Source organism: Chamaea fasciata, unplaced genomic scaffold (assembly GCF_029207755.1).
Source record: "Chamaea fasciata isolate MVZ Bird 193981 ecotype frontalis unplaced genomic scaffold, bChaFas1.0.hap1 SCAF_2, whole genome shotgun sequence".
Taxonomy (NCBI): Eukaryota; Metazoa; Chordata; class Aves; order Passeriformes; family Sylviidae; genus Chamaea; species Chamaea fasciata.
In genome coordinates, this window is record NW_027094087.1 from 114,755,656 (window position 1) to 114,778,278 (window position 22,623).

A 22,623-nucleotide genomic window follows, 5' to 3' on the forward strand; every position below is an offset into this window, starting at 1 on the left:
TTGCCCTTCTCCCTGGACAAGATGAAGATTTATATAATAAAGATGATGATTAACATAAAACTATTTTCTCTCAGCTAAAGGGATCACACGAACAGAGAAAGCTGCAACCACACGGGCACGGGACGACACCTGGGAGACACCAGCAACGAAAACTTGGCAGATTCAATCATTAACGACTCAATCAGCGATAACAGGTAATGGTACAAAGTATTTGGACTTACGTAAGGACATAATTGACACTCACTATGCAGTGAGGCCGTGACGAACGGCTGTTGTGCACGATGGTGGCGTAGCTCTGCACCCACACCCAGCCTCCCTGCTTGGACAGCAGCCTGTAGTACTTGGTGGTCACTTGGCCTTTCACCAGCACTGTGGACACAGGGAAAAAGAGAAATTTAAAAAAAAAATAAATTCCACATTTTTTTGGACTCATGACCACTTCCTGGAGAGGTTTATTTGCAAGCTGAGCAGTTTTTTTTCCCTCGCGGAATTGCAGAATTCACAGAATTCACAGAATTCTCACAATCACAGAATCACTGGGTTGGAAGAGACCTTTAATATCATTGAGTCCAACCCATGCCCCAACACCCCAACTAAACCAGTGCCACCTCCAGTCTTTCCTTAAACACACCCAGGGATGGTGACTCCACCATTAATGAGGCTGGAAAAGACCTTTGAGATTACTGAGTCCAACCTATGTCCTCATACCCTCCTTCCTCTTCCTCCCAAGAAACTTTAAATAACTCCCTGCAAAATTATCTACCCTGCCCCTTTCTGTAGATTCATAACACCACATTAGTATTTATATAACATTTGAAGACTCCAAAGTTTTGTCTTCATTCTTCTCTGGGTCAGCTGTGGTCGCATTCTTTACCAACAATTTTTTAAAATTTCTATCTGCAAAAGAAAAGCTCAAGGCAGCAAAAGGATTCTGAACTGGACACAATTCTTTTGAAAGGAGGAGAGGAAATGGCCTCCAATTGCACCAGGGGAGGCTCAGGGTGGAGATGGGGCAAGGAAATTTCCCTGGCACAGTGCTCAGGCCTTGGGATGAGCTGCCCAGGGAGGTTTGGAGTCACTGTGTGTGGGAGTGTTCAGGAGGAGTCTGGAGGTGGCCCTTGGGGACAGGGTTTGGGGTGAGGACTGAATGATCCTGAAGGTCTCTTCCAACCCTGAGGATTCTGTGATCCTGAGATTTTTTTCCAGATCATTTGGAAGCTCTTCTCTCATATCTTGACAGATTATCATCTGTTTTGCAATGTATTTTATTCCATGATGTTTTTTTTTTTTTTCCTCTGTAATCATGAAGGTTGATTTAAAAGCGTAAAATTAAAAAAAAACTCTTTGGTTGTGAAGCACCCAAACAAAGGACAGAGAGGGGAATCAGATATCTGGTAAATTCACCAGCCATGTAATCCTCCCTGAGCTATTTTGGATCCTCTGTGAACAAGGATGTTTTGGCAGGAGGTTGGGCTGTAACAGGAGTTGTGCAGCATCTCTAAATATTTAATCCAGCCACAAATATTTCTGGTTCAGTGCCAGGCCTTTATCTCAGGATTCACTAGAAGAGAATGCCCAGCCTTTGAAGCTGGTTCTTCTCTTGTGTGGCCTTGGATCATTCCTCTGGGAAACTCCATCTTCTTACTCTCCTGTGCAGTTATTGATTGGAAATTAGGGAGTCATGGACTGAGCTTGCTGCACAAATTGTGTTCAGAAAAAGTGGGCAATGGCAGGGAATAATAACAAAAATATATTATAATATATAAAAAATATTTTTATAATATATAATATAATATATATAGAATAAAATAAAAAGGCAATTCCTTTATATAAATATGACCAAGAAATTGAATCTAAATTTGCTCTCTGTCAGTTTAAAACCATTCCCATTTTCCTGTCACTTTTTTGCCCACATAAAAAGTCCCTCTCCCTCCTTCTCATCCATTTCCTTGTAATACTGGAAGACTCAGTGGGGTCTCCCCAAAATCTGGAGCATGTGGGCCACCTCTCTGGGCTGCTTCCCCTCCTATCCACTGCACATCCCGACACATTTAAACTTCCCTTCAAATCCAGCTTATCTCCCAAAGAAAATCAGGCTCTTACAAAATTGACGGGTCTTTCTGGAAGTGCCAATTCTCCCATTTTAGGGCGAGGTGCCCGTGTGTTCAGAAGGCAACAAAAAAACCGTCTGCAGCTCTGATCTCTGCTCCTGGCACAGGGACAGCACCCAGGGAGCGGCTGGAGCTGTTCCAGGAGGGATTGAGGGTGGATTTTGGGGAAAGGCTCTTCCCCCAGAGGGTGCCGGGCACTGCCCAGGCTCCCCAGGGAATGGGCACGGCCCCGAGGCTGCCAGAGCTCCAGGAGCCTTTGGACAGCGCTGCCGGGGATGCCCAGGCTGGGAATTTGGGTTGCCTGTGCAGGACCAGGAGCTGAACTCGATGATCCCTGTGGGTCCCTCACAGTTCAGGACACTCTGTGATTCCACGATCCTGCAGGACAATCAAAACCCCCACCCTCCACGTCGCTGTTTGGGGTTTCAAATCTCTCCTAGAAATCAGCTTTTTGCCTCATTCTTGCTGCCGTCCCTTCCACTCCCACACTTCTACATGGAATTCCTTCCAGGATGAGGCTGTGCAGATGCACATACAGTTAAAAACATGATGAGGAGTGTGTGCGTGTAAGTATGGAAACACACTGAGAAAATATAAAGTGCAACTTATCACTGCAAGTTGAGAGTCCTGGAGTGGCCACTCAAAGATTCTGTTCCGAAAATATTAATAATTGTCGCTATGTCACAATTTTACTATTTCTTAGTGTTCTGTAATTGTGGATGGTGCTCTATAGTTGTGCTGCCCCATCCCTGGAAGTGTCCAAGACCAGGCTTGGAGCAACCTGGGATAGTGGAAGATGTCCCTGGCATGGCAGGGAGTTGGAAAGAGATGATCTTCAAGATCCCTTCCAACCCAAACCACGGCGCTGTGATTCTTGTGACCACCCTTTCTGTGATTTTACGATTCGGTGATTCACTCTAAAATCCAAATGGTCCCGTTCCAGGAAAATGATCTTTACATTCTAGCACAGGCCACGTAACAGGTAATTTCTGCAATGCGGTCTGGGCTTTTCAGAACTAGGTCTTTGTGCTGGTTTAATGAGCACGTTTTCCTTGAGTTCCAAATGCTTTGCTCCACTTCAGTCTTCCGAGAGAGAAATTAATGCTGTCATGGATCACTAACTATAACAAACTTCTTCCCTGTGCTTTGGGACTAGTTTTGGCTTTCCTCCTCCCTCACTGATTTTTTTTTTTTAAATCCCTGTTTAACCCTGCTGTTAAGACAGTGTTTGAAAAGATGTGAAAACCACCGAGGGCTGCAGTGTTCAGCTTTCCTTCTTAATTATCTGGATTAACCGGTGTTTCTCTGGGGATGGGGGAGGACTCCGTGCCTCCTGCTTTTTTAGCAATCTGGGGAAAGTCTGACCTTGGCTAAGGGACAGTAACTGAGACAGTGAGTGAGGTCAGCTTCCATCTGGCTCTGGGCTCTGTTTGATGCCGAAAAGGAAACCTCAGGAATGGGAGGGAGGCAAATCCACCACGCAGACAATGTGTGCAGGCTCAGACTCCTTGGTGGCCTCAGCTGCAGCCCAAGGGGAGGATTCCGTGGCTTCAGCCCCTGGCCCTTGGCTGTGCCCTGTGTCCCTGGGTGTTCCAGGGTTGTGGCTCGCTCCTGGTTTTGCTGGAAGCTGGAAAAGGCTCTGGGCTGTCAGGCAGGGCTGGTTTAAAAGGCTCCACCAGGCGTGTGGCCGGGAGTTCCCAGCCTGCGCTGAAGGACACCACTCCAAAAAAATGGATTTCTTGGTTGCACACTGGCAGCAGATCCTGTTTTAGCTGCCCTGGCATGTCATGGGCCCAGCCCCTGGGCAGGGCACAGTGCCCAGCAGACTCTGTTCCTTTTTCTTTTGACCTCTTAAAATCTGGTGCTGCTCTGCCAGAAGCTTTGAGTGCTGGCAAAGCTGAGGCAGACCCCACACCAGAGACGGTGGAAATCTATTTTATTTCTATAAAATAACCCCATAAATACATCGGGTGACTTCCAGGGAGCAGGAGAAGGGTTTTGTGGGGCCACCAGCTGGGCACAGAGTCCTGAACCCTGTTCAAGTTCCTGTGGGAAGAGCAGGGATGCTGCAACACGTGGGATGCCCAAAGTACCCCTCACAATGGTCCAGACGAAGGGATTTCTCTGAGGGCACGAAGATATTTTGTCTGTACTGGGACTCTGCATTTGAGAACGCAGGATCCTGGGGCAGGGCCCCTTTATTTGTGCGGCCACACTTCAGGGCAAACACGGTGTGCATGAAAGGGGCTCTAGAAATAAATAACAGTGCTTCAAATGCCACAAGTGTTTTCCTGGAGCTGGAGGCCAATCAAATGTTTCAAGCAGGAAACTCTCTTTGCTGCCAGCACACCTTAGGCAAATATTCACATCCACTTTTCCCTCCTAGCTTGATGTTCTTGTTCTTTCCCTCCTGACTTGTTCCCCTCACTGTTTCCTTTGTTTTATTCTCTGTGCTGCCTCACTCTGAGTTCAGCCGCTTCAGGTCATCAGTTTGGGATATTTTTTTTTTTTCCTCTTAAAAAAGGCAAATGGTTATCCTAGTTTAGGGTTGCTCTTTTTTTTTTTTTTTTTTTTCCATCCCTTAATACCCTTATTAGGTGTAAGATGTTTCTCTTTGGATTTCTGCATCAGGTGACACTTCATCAGCAGATTGCTTTACAGAATGGTACAACAAACCCGCCAACCTTTCACTGCTCGTGTTCCTGAGACATTTGCTGATGGATGCTGGGGGAGCTCTCACAGTGCTCCCCAGAGGGGCTTTGTGCACTTTACATCTGGTTTAATAATTCCCTTTACTTGGTATTCCAACCATGACCCTGCACTCTTCCCACTGCTGCCCAAGCATTACTCACTATTTTGTGCTTCTCGGGATTTATCTGCTTTCATAAATTCCTCTGCATGGCTCGCGTTTTTCTTCTGGTTTTAAAAGTTTACAGTAAATTATCTCCAATCTACAGAACTGCTCTTGGTATCCTATTTGGCTGAGAGGTTTTGGTTTTTTTTCCCCCTCGTGGAAGGATGTGGTGGGTAATTCAGTGAACATGATTTGTCTCTTCATTTTAAACCTCCAGTCGTACATGGATCAAACTGGCAGCCACAGAATTATCCATCCTGCTGCTCTAAAGTGGAAAAACTGTTTTCCAGAGGTGATTGTGGCTGTGGAGGCATCATCTCCCTGCTGCTTGATGAAGGTATTTCAAACAGCCTGGTGGAAATACTGAGTTTATTTTGGTCAGGCCAACAGTCACATCCACATGTCACCACTACAGAAAGGTTGTCCCTGACAGGATATTCCATGTGCTCTGGTCAAAAAAACCCCTTTTTTTCCCAGTTCTCAGCGGCCCAGAGTGTTCAATAATGTTTTGGTAAATCTGAACTCGCAGTAAAGATCAGCTTTTGCTTTCCCAGGTGTAGCACACCCTGCCACCGGTGGAATTCAGCCCTTGGAATTTTAGCTTGGGCTTGCCAAACACAGCTACAACCTCCTTGATATTCCAGAGCCTCATGAGAAGCACACAGCAAGAGGAGAAGGAAGCCTAAAAGAAGGATTTGACTCTGGCTGCTTCCAGCCTACAGGAGCAATCTGGAAAAAAAAAAAATTCCCTGCCATTGGTTTTTGGATGTGATCTTTGCCTCGTATGGGTTGCAGCAAATGGAGCCAAATCCAGAGTTCAGCCATTGCCTCAATTTGCTTTTCAAATTAATGTGCTACTGAATGAACTCCTTCCCAGATCCAGATGTTTGAAGATATGATTAGTGACTCTGTTAGAAGATGGGAAATTATTAAATGTGTCATTTTTTTTTTTCCCTGACAATCCATTCTCCGAACCTCATCCACATGCTACTAATGAATGTCCCTCCAAGGAGTTTTTGGGATTGCATTCCCTTCAAGCACAGGATGATTATTACTAACATATTTCAGAGGAATGCAGGGCTGCTGCACAGTTTTTGTTTTAACAGCAGAGGCTAGTGAAGTTCACATTTTCCCCTCTCATTTACTTGCTCTTTTGGTTTTCTTTTCCTTCAAGAAATCATCATCCAGAATCAATTCCAAATATTCAAATAGCTGGGATCCTCTAAATACAAAGACAAAACCGGCCTGATAAGTTGGTTTGGGTGTTGGTTTTTTCTTTTCAGAAGCCCACATATTGAGTATGCAGCTTATTTACACAGTCAATGGTTTCCTTAAGTGATAGCCAAGAACTTTTGAAAAATCTCTCTCCAGCCAAGATTTGGAAAGGACTTTTTCTGCTTTCCAGCATGGTGATTGTTGTCTGCAAAACTCACTGTACTCAACGCATTTCAGAGAATCCCAGGATGGTTTGGGTTGGAAGGGACCTTAAAGATCATCCAGTGCCACCCCTGCCATGGCAGGGACAGCTCCCACCGTCCCAGGCTGCTCCAAGCCCCAGTGTCCAACCTGGCCTTGGGCACTGCCAGGGATCCAGGGGCAGCCACAGCAAATCTGGGAATCCTATTCTAGAACCTCCCCACCCTGCCAGGGAGGAAATTTTTCCTAATATCTGCTCTAAACCTGTAATTTTTCAGTTTGAGGCCATTCCCTGTGCCCTGTCCCTCCATGCCTTGGGAATTGTCTCTCTCCAGGTTTCCTGGGGCTCCTTCAGGCCCTGCAAGGCCACCCTGAGCTCAGCCCAAAGCTTCTCCTGTCCAGGCTGAACAATCCCAGCTGTGCCAGCCTTTCCTCCCAGCAGAGCTGCTCCATCCCTCTGCTCATCCTGGAGCCTCCTCTGGGCTCTCTCCAGCAGCTCCAGGTCCCTCCAGAGCCTCCAGCCCAGGTACTTACACAGGTGGTGAGCGTATCGCAGGTGGAAAACGTCACAGCCGTGGACGTGGTGGTAAAGGGTTTTTTCTATCAAATCCTGGGGTTCATATCCAGTTAATTCCGTGACCCTGGGAAAGGAAAAAAAAAAAAACAAACCAAAAACCAAATCTGCAATAAACAAAATCGCTAGGAATATTCGGTTTCATTAACCCAACATTTGATTGTGCCAACAAATCAGTGCCTGCAAGCTGCGGGGCGAAATGTTAGTTTTGGAAAGAGAAACCTCACCTTTACAAGAAAAGAAACCCTTTTCTCCCAGCCAAAGCAAGGTGCAGCTTTTCCCTGGTACAGGCAGGCAGGAAAAAGAGCTCTTTTACTGATTTCCACCTTGGGCTTTTGCCTCTGCCATGCAGGATCCTTTTGCACAAAGCTCCACTCGAGGAGCTGCTCATGAAACAATAAAACCTCTCTTGTGGGCTGCTGACACTTTTTCATTTGCTTTTGCAAAGCTACGAGTGTAGAAGGTGTGTTGGGCCACATGTGATCATGGCCTGGGAATAAATCCAGGCTGGTGCCTAACAGGAGAAAAAAAGCAGGAGCTTATTCCAGCTGAGAACGTGGAAAGACAAGGAGGTGTGAAGACCACAGGGTGAGGAAAGGAAAGCTGAGGCAAGACTTCCAAAGGGGAAAAATAAAAAAAAAATCCCAGAAGTGGAAGAATGGAAGGAATTCAAAACAGCAGCATCTCTGCAGATGTTAAAGAATCAAATGCAGAGGTCAGGCTTGCATTGGGTCAGACCTGAAGGGTCAAACTTCATGTTTCAAACGGACTTTTTTTTATTTAGTTGAGGAAAAAATAGTTCTTAAAGTACAATGTGCCACTCAGCCAAACTGTGGGGCTGTTGGGGGGCTTTTGTTTGCCTGAAAAAGGCAGAACAGTAAGGAGTGCCCACATTAACAAGTGACCCAGTCCCTTAGCAGGTGATAGTAAAATTGTCCCTGCTGAGGATCTTGCGTCCCAAGCAATATCTGTCATCGTGGGATTGCAGATAACGTAACATTTTGATTTTTTAAAAAATTTTGCGGCTATCGTGCATCTCCTGTCCTCATACCCTGACTCTAACCACCCCAGTGGACCCCACAGAGACTGAGAGTATTCTGCTTGGATTCTTCTGAAGGACAACAACATCAAAATGCCTTTGAACAGATGCTTGTGCTTCTCCTCTGCAGTGTGTGCTCGTCCCAGATCCTCCCTGAAGCCCATCAGGATCACAAAGCACTGCTGCAAGATCCTGCTCAGGTTTCAGTTCTCCTTCTGACTCCGGCGCACTGAAAACCAGGGTGGCAGCTCCATCCTGCCCCTTTGGTGAGGGCAGACACAGCTCATCCAAACACAAGCCAGGGTTGGGCGCAGTCTCACTTGGAGGCTGGTGACAAAACCTCCCATCACTGACAGTTCCCAGGACACTCAAATTTTGGGAAAGCTTGTCTCTGGAAATAAACTCAGCTGTTTTACTTCCTTAACATCAACTCAATCCCTCGGCTAGCCTGGGTGCTGCAGGTTGTGCTGGGCAGGTGACAGGACACGCAGAAGGAAGCAGAGCTCACCCCAGTGATCAGTTCTGGTCTCTTGAGGTCTTCAAAGTCTTCTTAATGAATGCATCACAAAAATCAGAATGAGCAGCTCACTTTGGAGGGAAGGACTGTCTTCTCCCTCCTGTGACATCAGTGAATGAACTCCTGTGTGGTTTCTGTCGTGTCAGGGTGTCTAGAAAGGGATTTTTGAGCTGCTCCTTCCCATGGCTTTCACTCTGTCTGCTGTGATTGTTACATCTCAAGATCCATCCCCTTCTATGGAAACCAGAACCAAGCCTATGGAAACCAGTTTTTCCTAACTTTAATACGCCTCTGTGCTGAGCAAATACAGTTTGGTTTGCTCAGCTGGGAGAGCCAAAGGCTCTGGTGAAGCTGAGTTCCCCTGCTTGTCCCGTGTGGGGATGACACCCATCTGCTCCTTGGTAAACACAGCTCTGCAACAGCTCTGGGTCCATCCCTGCTCCTGTCAACACCTCTGCTTGTTCTGTGGCCTTTGAAGACACTTCTGTCTGCAGGCAGTTCCTCCCAGGCACATCATTTCCTTTTTTCCCCGCATGCAAGGACGTGTTTGCTGAACCCCTCGTGCTCCTTTGTAGCCGCGGCGCGAAGCGACGCGTGCCAAAAAAACGAGGAAGGGCTCCAGAAACAAGGAGTTCTTTGTGTCCCAGCAGCTGATGGAGCCACTGTCTCCTGGGTTGTGCACGGAGAAAAGGCTCCTCTTGCACGGTTGACCTCCACTCTCTTGGATACAGAGGTTTTCCTCACACATTCACTATATGAAGATATTCCCTGCCAATCCAGCCCGCCAGGGAAAAGGGGAAAGGATTTCTGAAGAATGATCATCTTGTCAAGACTTTGTGTATTTGGGATTTTCCCTTCAAGGTCTCCTGGACTGCACTGGACCAAGTATTGTGTCCTACACGGTACCTGCTCCAAACGCAGAGAAACGAATTCCAGTTCTGCTTCTGTGCTCATCTGAGCTCCATCAGCTGAAGTGGAGGCAGGGGTCTCCTCCCTCAGCTGTTTTTCCCAAAATTTTGTTTAAGAAGGTCCTGCTTTCATGTGGAATAGCCAATGGGATTAATTTCCGTCCTAAGAACCCCATTATTAGTGTTGGTCTCGTGGTTAAACTACTACACTAAAAGACAGAACTCTCCTTACTGCTCTCTCAAAAGCTTTCTGGATGACCCCAGCCAGTCGTTTGGTCTCAGTATTCCGCTTTTGGGATTAGTTTTTTGGAGGTTTTTTTGGTACATCCTCATTCCTTTTCCTGGCTTTGTATGATAGCATTTGTGTCCTTTCAGGCAAAAAAAAAATTATCACTGCTCCTGCAACTAACCCTCACCGCAAGAAGCTTTTAGCTGACCCTAAAAGCGCAGGTAACTCCAGGTTAGATTGGACAGGCTCTTATTTCTTGACATTCCAGACAAAGTCTGGTCTATGCAGCTGCCTGGAAGGCTTTGGAAAGCTCTGAGTTCCAGATCTATTTCAGACTGCTGGATTTTTTTTTTTTTTTAAATTTTTCCATGGATGTTTTGACCCGTTGGGAAGGCGCGGCCGCTCACGTTAACACCCGCGGCTGGAGAGATGAAAGGGCTGCTCACCTGGAATCGAGGAATATCAGCTTTAAATCCAGACTGGCCCTGAACATGAACATGTTGCTGTGGAGCTTGATCTCAGTGATTGCGCTGGGAGGCAAAGACTGGCCCACGGCCACCAGCCCAACGATTTGGTAACAGGAGTCGTACAGGGACATGTCCAGCATGTACTGGCGGATCTTCAGGTAGCCACTGCAGTGGATCACCTGGAAAAAAAAAAGGGAAAACACCCTCAGGATCTGATGGGAAAGTCCCAAATCTGCTGCCCACCCAGTCTCAATGAGCTTGTAAAGCCACTTAACATTAAATTGTTGATTGCAGTTAATTGGTAAATAGAGATTAAGGCTCAGCGAGCGCAGTTTTGTGTTTGCTGACAGCGTGATTAATCCACAGTACTGAAGCACCTCCTCTCTGGGGACTGCCTAATTGCTTTCTAATTAATACTTTAAGCTCCTTGACACAGATTCCTCGTAGATGCAGCCAGAATTCCTGTTCATTGATAAAATAAAATCCAGAAGTTGCTTTTTTTAAAAAAAAATCCATCTCTCTCCCACACACGCTCAAAGGTTAATAAAAATATTTACATTTTAAAGGGTTATTATTCTGATAAAGAAAGAGCAAATTCTGCTAAATAAGGGCACTTTAAAAAAGGCGCTTCAAAAACCCAGTGACTATTGATGCATCACAACGCAATAAAAATTAACTTTATGCAAAGCAACTTTACGCGAATTAAATTAACATTTATGCAAATGCACAAGAAATGAGTGTTAAGTTCTCTGCTCAAGTTCAGAGGGGCTTTTTTGGGGGTTTTTTTTGACACGTGACCAAGTTCAAGGTGCTGAGCTCAGATTTCGGGATCCCTGTGCACAATTGCTGTTCACAGAGGTGATAATGACAGTGTTAGACTGTAAAAATTCAATGTCAGCTAAAGGGCAGGGGGAAATGTAACCTGGGGACTATTCCAGGCCAGAAGGTTTATTTATATGTTCAGAATTCACCAGTGCCCCTGCCACTTTTCTGGTCCAAGCAGCAGGAATATCACACCCTTCAGCTGAAATTTCTCTGTTTGTTTGGCTTTTAACTGTGTCCTGTGGAAAGGAATTAATTCTCAGTGTGTTTAGTGCTCTAAACAACCGACCAAACATCACCTGGGAATAGGCTCCTCCTGCTTAACCTTCCTCCTCTCCAGTGACTGAAATGTTTTAGCCAAAGCCCAGCAAGAAGATCTCTCAGCAGATCTCAATTCCCCCATCACTTGGTCCGTGAGTTTTTTTCCGTGCTTCAGCTAATGAGGTGATTTCTTAAAAATGAAGTCCTGACTTTAAGCACAGTCGAATGGAATAAATTTGGGCCAACATCTCTCCGGACGAAGGAACCCTTTGACTTTCGCTGTGCAAACTTTTAATAGTGAGCCAAAGGAAGTGATGCCTCTGATTAACAGTGATAATTGGGAATTTAAAAACCCCAAAACCCCTCCCAAAGCCACGGGGAGATCCCAGGACTGCAAGCTCTACTCTTTTACTTGGTTTCACATTCAGCTTTGGGACAGACCCATTTTGCTGGGGAGCAGCTGAGCAAACAGGGCTGAGTGTAATGAAGAATTATCAGTGCAGCCAGGTAGGGAGGAGTGCAAACAGACAGATCCATGTCTGCACCTCGAGCACAGTCCTGCAGAGAGCTCTGCTCCTCTCCCAGCCTTGGCTTTTGGGGTTTTGAATGGCTCGGGATGAATCCCCACCACAATGACTGCGAATGAGCCTCCCTGATGGAGGCAGAGTGAGCCTGGGCAGCTCAAAGGGCAGCGAATGCAAAGCTGAAAATAAAAACTGCCTGTAAAGATGGAAATAAAAACTTCCTGCAAGTCTGAAAATAAAACCCGCTGCAAAGCTGAAAATTAAAACTGCTGCAAATCTGAACGTAAAAACTGCTGCGAATCTGAAAATAAAAACTGCCTGTAAAGATGAAAATAAAAACTACCTGCACATCTGAAAATGAAAACTACTGCAAATCAGTTAGCAAAAACTGCCTGTAAAGATGAAAATAAAAACTACCTGCACATCTGAAGATAAAAACTGCTGCAAATCTGAAAATAGAAACTACCTGCACATCTGAAGATAAAAGCTCCTGCAAAGCTGAAAATGAAAAACTACTGCACATCTGAAAATAAAAACTACCCATAAGGCTGAAAATGAAAATTACTGCAAATCTGAAAATAAAAGCTGCCTGTAGAAATGAAAATAAAAACTACCTGCAAATCTGAAAATAAGAACTGCCTGTAGAAAAGAAAATAAAAACTACCTGCAAATCTGAAAATAAGAGCTGCCTGCATGTCTGAAAATAAAAACCACTCAAAGATGTTATTCTGCGACTTCAGCGTTTGCCGTGGTGTCTGATTTCATGTCATAAATAAAAAATAAAATCATACAAACTGTAAGGTTTTTAAACAGACTCGGTGGTTTAGTACCATTCCACCCTGAGGTGATGGCAGGGGTTGGGGTTTTTTTTGGTGTTGAGGCCAAGGAGGTGCCTTGTGCCAAGGGGTGGGATGTGGAAAATTCCCAAATTCCTGTGCCTGGGTTCCTGCCTCACCTGCCTCCCGTTCCTTGGGGGAATAAGATGGAGCTGTTTGCTCTCCAGACAATTCCCAGGCACCACGGTGAGGGATTGTTCCCCCAAAGCTTAGATTTGAATTTCTGAGGGCGTTTTGGGCATCTTTCCTGATGCTTTTCATCACAAACTTTTCTCTCAGCAAAGAGAAGAAAAAATTATTTTAAAAGTAAAACCCAAACCAAACCCCTAAATAAATAAACTTGCCAATTGTCAAATCTTTCAGGGGTGGAAAAGTAAATTTTAGACGTTACCTTGTAGCCACTGCATGTCAGTCCAGCGTTCCTCTTGGCGAGGACACACTTCATCCTCAGGAAAAAGGATCTCTCGATTTCGTACTCTGAAAGCACAAAAAACCCACTGATTTATTCTGATTTCTTCTGGGTTCTTCCTGAAGATCCCAAATCATTGCCTGTCCCAGAGGTGCTGATGTTTCAGCTTTAGGCAGAAGCAGAAATCTGCCATTCTCCTCTCCCACGGGGAGTGGTTTTATGTTTGCTGAATTTCGTTTCGCTGAATTTGGCGTAGTGGTTTGAGTGTTGGTTTTTTTGTTGCTGTTGGTTTTTGGGGTTTTTGGTTGGTTGGTTTTTTGGGAGATAGGGTTTGGGAGAAAAAGTTAAAATGGGTTTAACTTAAGGAAATTAGATTTATCAAGACATATTTTAAAAATGAAAATTTTAAATTAATTTTTTTGCTACAAACTGTTTACTTTTTAATATGACATAGAGACAATATGATTTTTAGTCAGTTGCAGCAGTTGAAATATAATTTTGTATTATTTTGGAGTTTATTAGTGTGGTGGAGTGTATTCGTTTAGAGTTTAGTGGAGCGTATTCGTTTAGAGTTTTATGGAGTTATTTGTTACAAGAAAAAAAATAGTTTGGTGGTTTTTAATGTTCCAAATCTGCAGCAGTTTGGAATTTTGTTTTGCAGATTTGTGTAGCTTTATTTATTAGCAGGGTTTTTTGGTTGGTTTTTTTTTTGTTTTTGGCTACTCATGAGTATATTTGGGGTATTATTTAAGAAATTTTTTTCAGTATAAAACAAGGATTTTTTTTTTCACCTAAAATTCTTTCATTTTAAACCTAGATTTTCCAAAAATGTAACGAACTTTTTAATTAATTAACTAAGCTGTTAACATTTACTAGAACTTCTTTTAAAAAAACCCCAAAAGCTTCACATCTAATCTAAACTACCATACCACGCCATCTCTGCCCTCGGGATTTATTTCACTTTCCTGTCAGGATTCCCTGTCAAATTTGGACAACTCAGCACAACGAGGTCTCCAAATTTATGATTTTACCACCCTTCAAAAGGAATTCCCTTGTTTCTAAACAGCTGACACCATTCCCTACTGGTAAAGGGAAGGGAAAGTGTCCTTTGGAGGGAAATTAGGAGAATCTGCAAAATAAAAATAAAATGGGAAACGAGGAAATTCAGTGGGTTTGTAATAATTTGAGTGCACGTGGCTGGTCATGCCCAAACCTTCTGGGCTCCGTGTGCAGTGTCATTAACCGACCCCCAAAACTATCCTGGGAGATTGTTTTTGAACAAATCTCTTCATGGGTAACCTCCCAAAAGGTTTAAAGTCCATGGGGTTATTGCTCAGGTCCACACAGGCTTTCTGCTGAGAAAATGAAGAATATTCCGATAGAATGTGATATTATTATCTGTAATGGTAATTACTCTCAATAATGGTTCAGACAACATGAATAATTCTGATTTTTGACTGAAGGGTTGCAGTTTGGCAGAACTATTTTAGGACAAGAAAAAAAACCCCATTTTGCAACAGTGAACAGGAAAATCAGGGAAGCAGGAAAGTTCTCAGCTTTGTCCTCGCTCCCCACAGGGTTTCAACCAAAATCCACCATCATCGGTTGGGTTCTTTCTTCCTTTTGATTCAACTGCTGAGTTTTACTCCGGATTTTTGTGCCTCCGTCACCCGATTCACCCCTCCTGGCCCCACACCTGCAGTGGTTCGAGCCTCACACCACTGCCTGGAACCAACACTTTCTCTATATCAAATTCTGGGCTTAAAGGTCTGAAGATACAGCCACAGAAAAAGGATTTAGCAAGGAGGGGAAAGAAATGTTTCCTGAGCGTTGGAATTTCCCATTCATCTCTCTAAATAAAATTAGATCCCCGTGGGGAAAAGCTGGCACTTGAAGGAGCTCACACATCCCCTGTGGAGTTTTAAATACAAATTTATACTTTGGGTGGGTTTTGGAACCCTGGGCACTGAGAATTCCAGCCTTTCCGTGCTGACAGGCACTGAGCCCCAAGCAAACACTGCATTGCACCTGAGGCCGTGGAAAAAGTTTCCAAAATTGAGTGACAGCTCTGGGATTGTGGCTGTGGGGTTTGGATGGAAGTGTGTGATAGCACAGGGTGGGAAACTTAAAAGTTTAAGGGTTTAGAATATAGTAATATATATATAAAGCAAGATGGAGATTTTAGGGCAGAGGCTGAGTCCTTTTTCACCTTCTTCTTCATGGGTCTGGGAGTTGTTTTGTAATTGGGAAGAAAAATCCACATTGCGGGCCAGGGGTGGTTGGTTATTGGATTAAAAATAAAAATAATTTAGGTGTCATCTCTTAATTGGGCAATTTACCCTTAAAAGTCTTTTGAGAGAGAGAGACAGAGGCCATTTTTCACTTTGCTAGCTAGAAATGCTGTAGAACTCACAGCTTGTGAGACTGCAACATAGATAAGAATAGATAAACATCTGAGTCCAAACATGAAATATCTCCCGAGCATTTAATCCCAACTCTGGCAGAAAAAAAAGATAAAAGCAACAGGTGGGGGGAAGGCACCCAGCAGAGATTTGCTGCGGCTGAAGCCTCATCCCATGAGTCAGGAATGGCGCTGGAAGCTGGGAACATCCATGCAATTCATGGATCCCACAGGAATGACCAAACTCCAGCACAGCAGGGACACAACCTGGCGCCCTGTGCTCTGGGATGGCCCTGCTGGAGCAGGGAGGTGGCACCAAACCCTTCCCATAATGACCTGGATATGCAAGACTGTGAATTAATATCCAAAATTAATTAGTTTTCATATTAATTTTGCCAGCGTGACCCCCCCCCAGTACCCCCAAAGATAGCAGAAAAGGGCAGCAAAGTGAAAAAGAACTGAATTCAATTTGGAATTGCAAAGCTGATCGAGTGGGAAGGAGAGTCCTGGAATCCTGCTGGATGCCGCCACATCCATCAGTGTAAAGCAAAACTCAAGATATCACATCCAGGCTGCACCTGATGCAATAAAGATCCTCCGCTCTGAGGAGGATGATGTAGAAAATGGGATACTTGGAGGTTTAGCAAACAAAGAGGGACACACAGAATATTAAAACAGGAGAAATCACAGTTAAGCTTGGGAAAAAAAATTGAAAAAAAAAAGAAAAACTCCAGCATGCAGCATCCAGACCTAGTGATGAAATGATTGATATCACCGGGGTTCTTTCAAGCAAACGTGTGAGCCCAGAGAGAATTTGGGCTGCCAAGGAGGTAAAAGAGGTAAAAGGAGGAAACCCAATGAAGCGCTGCCAGTTCTTAAAGGTCAAGAGATGTCTGGGTTAAGCACACAGATATGGAAGTGGAGAGAGAAAATAATGAATAATAAAATGTTATGACTGAATCACAGTGTAAGAAACACTAGAGGAAAATGGGCTTCTTAATTATTAGAGAATATTCATCTAATAAGTGAACCCTGGCCACTGCATTTAATAATTCAGGAATGTTAATTATCTAAATGCATCATTGGAAATGATCTGAACACCTGTCCTCTGAGTGTTGAGAAAAATTAAAAATTCTATGAATAAACTGTTCTATTCTTTATAGAGAAAAGGTGAAGCCAACACGTGGCAGACATCAGCTGGTGAAGGATGAGAACGAAAACAATCCTGGAGAGAGCAGAAAGTCTTACAGAGATATTCCAGCTGCAACTGGGTGATTCTTGTGGGTCACTTCCAGCTCAGCTGTTCTATTCTATTTTCTATTTTATCCTATCCTATCCTATCCTATCCTATCCTATCCTATCCTATCCTATCCTATCCTATCCTATCCTATCCTATTCTTTTCTATCTTTTTCTACTTTCTGTTTTCAATATTTTATATTCTATATAGTATATTCCATATACTATATTCTATATCCTATATTGTATATTCTATTCTATTCTATATTCTATTCTCTCCTATTCTATCCTTTTCTATTTTCTATACTTTTTACTTTGTATTTTATATTTTATATTTTATTGTATTTTCTATTCTATATTCTATTCTGTTCAATTTTACTATTCTATTCTATTCTATTCTATATTCTATATTCTATTTTCTCCTATTCTATCTTATTCTATCCTTTTCTATTTTCTATTTTCTATTTTTTATATTTTATTATATTGTCTATTCTATTTTCTATTCTATTCTATTCTATTCTATTCTATTCTATATTCTATTTTCTATTCTATTCTATATTCTATATTCTATACTCTATACTCTATACTCTATACTCTATACTCTATACTCTATACTCTATACTCTATACTCTATACTCTATACTCTATTCTATTTTATATTCTATATTCTATTTTATTCTAATTTCTTGAGGATTTCCCATCCCTGGCAATATCCAAGGCCAGGCTGGGGCTTGGAGCAGCCTGGGACAGTGGAAGGTGTCCCTGCCCATGGCACTGGATGGGCTTCAAGCTCCCTCCAAAAACCTAAACCACTCCATGATGTTGTGATTCCATGAAATCAGGGCCCATATCCATGTCCAGGATGTCCATTTCAAGTGCACCCACTGCTTATTTTTTTACCCAAATCCACGTTTCCCTTCTCAGACTCATCGAAGTTTTTCTGCTCTAACAATTATTTCTCTTTTAATCATTATTTCCCTGCTGCCTGCTCAGCTCACAGAGCTCCCTCCCTGAATAGATGGAGCTGAGTAGATTCAGTAAAAACCATAAATGAGGCAGAAATTAAATGGCTTCTTTCAAATCCCAGCCCAGATTTGTCCAAACACCCTCCCAGAGCTGAAGCACAGTGACCTGGGCATAAGAACACAGAAAATCCAGGCTGCTGTGGGCATAAGGAAGTTCTATTTCTTTCCCAGAGCTCCATTTCTACAAAGCGTCTGCTCTCCATTCATCCCTTTTCTTTTCTTAGCATAGCCTGCAATACAGTTTGACCTTAAGGCAAGAATAAATAACAGCTTTTTTGTTGTTTCACAGATCTGTATTTTCCTACTCTCATGAACAGAATAAATGCCGCCGTAAAGGAGAGGAGTCTTGATGTTTTGGATAAAGAATTTGTGCATTTTGCACGACTTTGCCAAGCAGGATTCTCCGAGCATTTCTGTGGAATTATGGGTTAGTTTATGGAAGCCAAGGTTGCCCATCCCTAGAGGAGCAACTCCAAAATCCATTTTTGCTTTCCAATCCATCTTTAATCTCTTTTGACATAAAACAGTCACAGAATCCTGTGGTCGCTCAGTGGAGTGAAAAAAAAAAAAGATCACGAATTTTTTTCCCCGCACAGCTTCACCTCTCATGCCTTTGTTTTCTCTGAGGTAAAAGCTGCTCTTTTATCTCCCATTTCCAGATTTTGACATTAGAAAATATGTTCTGTTCCAGGACCGCTTTGTAAATGGGTATTCCCAAAACTTCCCATGTGTTGCTTTAGGAATGGGACACCTCATCTGGTACTACACAAAATAAAAAGGTGGAAAGAGGCATTAAAATTGGGAGCTCTTTCCACAGCCAGTGCTTTGTGTCTGCTCCACAGGGCAGCTCGGGTGCAAACCCGAATTCCAGCTCTAGGGAGGAGATGGAAAATGGAAAAGAGAAGGATTTTTAGAGCAGTGAACTCGTGGCCACCTGGTTCCACTTTCCTTCCTGTCCACCTTGTGCCTGCCTGGAGCTCCTGCATCCCTCTGGAGATAAGGCCACGTGTGATAATCTGTCCCCACGTCCCTGCTGGACTGTTCTGCCCTGGAAAAGCAGATTGAAACAAAAATCCATGTGTGGATAACACTTCCCTGCCCATCCCCCAGACACTCTGCAGGTTTTTGTCCCCGTCAGTCGGATATTTTTGGTGTATCTGTTCTGTGAGGTCACACGTGCTCTGCTGTTCTCCGGCTGGGATCTGCGGAGCATCTGGGTCCCACAGAGAGCTCGGGGGGATCCCGGCTTGTCTCTGGTGAGCACAAGGTTATGGATTTGTGAGAGGCAGAAGGAATCCCAGAACGGTTTGGGGTGGAAGGGACCTTAAAGCTCATCCTGATCCATGGGCGGGGACACCTTCCACTGTCCCAGGCTGCTCCAAGCCCCAACCTGGCCTTGGACACTGCCAGGGATCCAGGGGCAGCCACAGCAAATCTGGGAATTCCATCCCAGCCCCTCCCCACTCTCCCAGGGAACAATTCCTTCCCAATATCCCACCTAACCCTGTCCTTTGTCGGTTTAAAGCCATTCCTGTCACTCCATGCCCTCATGAAAAGTCCCTCTCCAGCTCTCTTGGAGCCCCTCAGGCCCTGGGAAGGCCTCTGAGGTTTTCTGGAATCTCCATTTCCCCTGGCTGAACAGGACACAGGACACCACAACTTCCATCCCTTAATTCTGAGCAAGGGTGACATCACATTCTAAACCAAAAAAAAAAAAAAAAAAAAAAAAAAAAAAAAAGAAAAAAAAAGAGGTATAGGGCTCATACAGAAGAGATGCCTGCAAAAAAAAAAATCTAAAACAATTTCAGGATAATCTTAGAAAGTGGAAATCCAGGATTGGCAAAAGGGGCTTGATTTTCCCTGGTAATGCTTTGCTGTGGTAGAAAAGCAACCAGTTCTGTTGTCAGCCCGTCCTGGAGTTCCAGACTCGCACAAACTGCCCACATTTCCTCCCCATTTGGGCAGTTTGTTCTATTTCCTGCCTGTGTTCAGCAGCCTGGCAGTGCTGCAGAGGGGAAATTCTCCATGATCATTCCTATCATATCCAAACTCAGCCGTTTACTGACATTCACCTAAATTCTCCTTTGCTCCTGTAAGTGAAGCTTCCGAAGTTTTCTTGGGGAAGGAACTCAGCAGCAAAGGAAAACAACAGATTTTTACAGTCTGAGGCACTTTCCTTTGGTATGTTTTACTGTTGATTACCAATGAAAAGAGATGTTTTAAAGAGTTGTCGGCGATTTGCCCTCTTTTCCACTTCAGCGCATCAAAATTTATAATTATAATTTGTAAATTATCATCAATAAAAATGAGAATTTCTCTGTTTCTCAGATTTAGAGTAGCCCTAACAAGCAGTGGCAACGGGATCATATTAAGCCGTTCATGGTTGATGGTTTCAGTAACAGTTCTCCTGTAAAACATTTTAAAATTAATTAATATTAAAATACCTTTCAATGTGGGTATTTTGCCCATGTGCTACTAGAAAAATTCTTCGTCCATTCATGTGAAAACCATCTTGCCAGACGCAAAATTTTTCAATTCCCTTCTTTAAATGTGAAGTTTCTGCTTGCAGGGAAGCTGGAGGAAAAGTCTGCACGGGGATTTGCCTCTTGGCCGAGGGAAACGGAGCCCTTAAAGCATCAAGTGGGGTGGAGAAAGGCCAACATCATGTATCCCACATTCCTCATGCAGCTCCCATCAGGCTGTAACTCCTCATTTCAGAATTATCCGGTTGTTAGCAGAAAACTGGGATGGCTGCAGTCATTTCCACATTTCTCCCCCTGCTCTGGGGGATGTTAATAAACTGCTTTTAGCACGCCACGCCTGGCTGCGTGAGTCAGCAAAATTTGGGAGGCTCTGGATGTGTTTTAAAGCTTTCAAATCCCAGGAAAAGCATCTGAAAGCAATAAGGGGCACACAAAGTCTGACTGCCAACGCACACGGAAGGGCAGCGTTGATTAATTCCTTGTCCTGGTTAACCTGCAGTGCAAATACTTTTTTTTTATTTTCTTGGTTTTCTTGCTCGCAGCAGCTGCCAGGACAAGAGATGGATGGTTTGGGAAGCGTCACTGCCCTGCTGCAAGCCTGGAACTCTGTGCTGTGAGCTGGGAAACAGAGATTTCTGCTGAAATAATCGGTACAGGGAGACAGAGCTGCAACCCAGCAACATCATTTGAGGCCTTGAGGTCCTGGTTGATCACGTTCATCCCAACTGGTGCTGGCATTCCATGGTTTTCCCTTCAAAGAGCCTGCTGGTGGCGGCTGGCTGTGATCAATAATCCTGGAGCAACCCGCAGCCCCTATTTTCAGCCTCATCCCAAAGTGCCCATCACCCCTGGAGAGGGAATTTGGTGGCATCACAAACCCCTGCCAGCCTCGTCCCCTCACCGTGCCAGGGCCAAAAATGCTTTGCTGCTGAGCTCTGCCGCTTGGACTGGCCTGGATATTTGGATTTCAGCTCTGTGTGAGCACAGGAAAGGTTCCAACTCCTCCCAGCCCTGCAGGAAGTTCTGGAGATGCTGTCGATTGACCTCACCCCCAGTGCTGGGGTGGGTTTTTTTTAATTCTAAATCCATACTTTAGTTCCCAGTACTTTCTTTCTTTGGGAATTTGTACACATAGTAATTAAGCCACCTCTTAATTCCAGAATCCTGGAATGGTTTGGGGTGGGAGGGACTTTAAAAATCATCCAGTGCCACTCCTGCCATGGCAGGGACACCTCCCACTGTCCCAGGCTGCTCCAAGCCCCAGTGTCCAACCTGGCCTTGGGCACTGCCAGGGATCCAGGGGCAGCCACAGCAAATCTGGGCACTTCCCTCATCGTATTCCCAAATTTTATTACTTTTATTATTGCTCTGAAGCCCAAACTTCTGGAATCATGTGATTATTCAAGCATTTCCCCTCTCTTTTAGAAAAAACAAATGATCTGCACTCTGTGCTTGAAGCTGTTCTCTTGTTCTACATGGAACATGAGGAGGCCCAAGGCAAACTTTAAAAAAAAAAATTAAAATATAATAATTTAAGAATATTTATGCTTTATAAATAATATGGTTGTGGGTTTGTTTTTTTTAAATACCAGGGTGATTTATCTGAAGAAAAACAATGTGACAGTGAGGGCTGTGTAAAGAAATCCACACGCTGTCTAAATTTATGCTAGTAATTTGCATTTCCCTGAGAAATAAATAAAGAGGTGGCACCCAAATTTACAAAAAACTGTAAAACCAGAGGACAAAAATAATCTGTGCTCTGGGTTGTTTAATCCCAGAATATCCCAAAGCCCAGATATTGTTGGCATTTGTGATTTTATTCCTCTCAAAACAGTTCTTATCCAGCTACAACTGCTGCACTAAAAATATCTGAGCTTTAGATGAAGAAAACGTCTTGAGCAAGGCAAGTTCTGTGAGCCAAGCTGGAAATTTGGGATATAAACATATAAAAAATATATAAATTAATATAATTTTTATATGTGGGATATAAAAAGTCTGTGTCTGCGGTGTAATATTGATTTTATACCTAAGAAATGCCCCAGGTTGGAGAAATCTACAAGATAATAAAGTTATAAAAGGAAATTTTTGATTCCACCCAGTGCCTTGATGATTCAGGCAAGTTTTAAAAGATTAAAAAGAGAGAAAATCAAATTGAAAGGGCAAAAAAATGCTCTTTAAAACAGTCTGATTTCCTCTTGTTTCTTTTTTTAAATCAAGCCACTTTCACTTCACTGCCCTCTAAGTTATTTGTAGAACTCCATGTTTTACTTAAATATTGAGAGTATCTACTCAGCTACAGACAGAAGTTGCTTCATTCCTGTCATTTATTCAATATTTTAAAATTTTTCACTGGATTAAATAAAAAACTTGCTTTGGGTATTGCAGGCCAGGTAGTTTCAGGTTATCCCTCGAGGTTTCAATGTATAAAACACTGCAGGAAAGGGAATTACTGGCACAGGGAAGACAACAGTAAATAAATATTTGTTCATTCTGCTCATTTCAGAGAGATT

The 22,623-nt window shown here is 43.6% G+C and overlaps 1 protein-coding gene across 4 annotated transcripts in view; it reads right to left on the reverse strand.

The window, feature by feature from the left end:
- The window catches only part of SIM2 (SIM bHLH transcription factor 2), a 56,881-nt gene that overhangs the window by 10,889 nt on the left and 23,369 nt on the right, over window positions 1–22,623 (reverse strand). For all 4 annotated transcript variants that reach the window (XM_066177176.1, XM_066177175.1, XM_066177174.1 and 1 more), the window contains 4 exons: window positions 12,950–13,035; window positions 10,095–10,294; window positions 6,916–7,022; window positions 222–369 (listed from right to left, as the gene is read on the reverse strand). In XM_066177176.1, coding sequence (XP_066033273.1) covers window positions 222–369; window positions 6,916–7,022; window positions 10,095–10,294; window positions 12,950–13,035 — 541 coding nt within the window. The remainder of the gene's footprint in view (window positions 1–221; window positions 370–6,915; window positions 7,023–10,094; window positions 10,295–12,949; window positions 13,036–22,623) is intronic.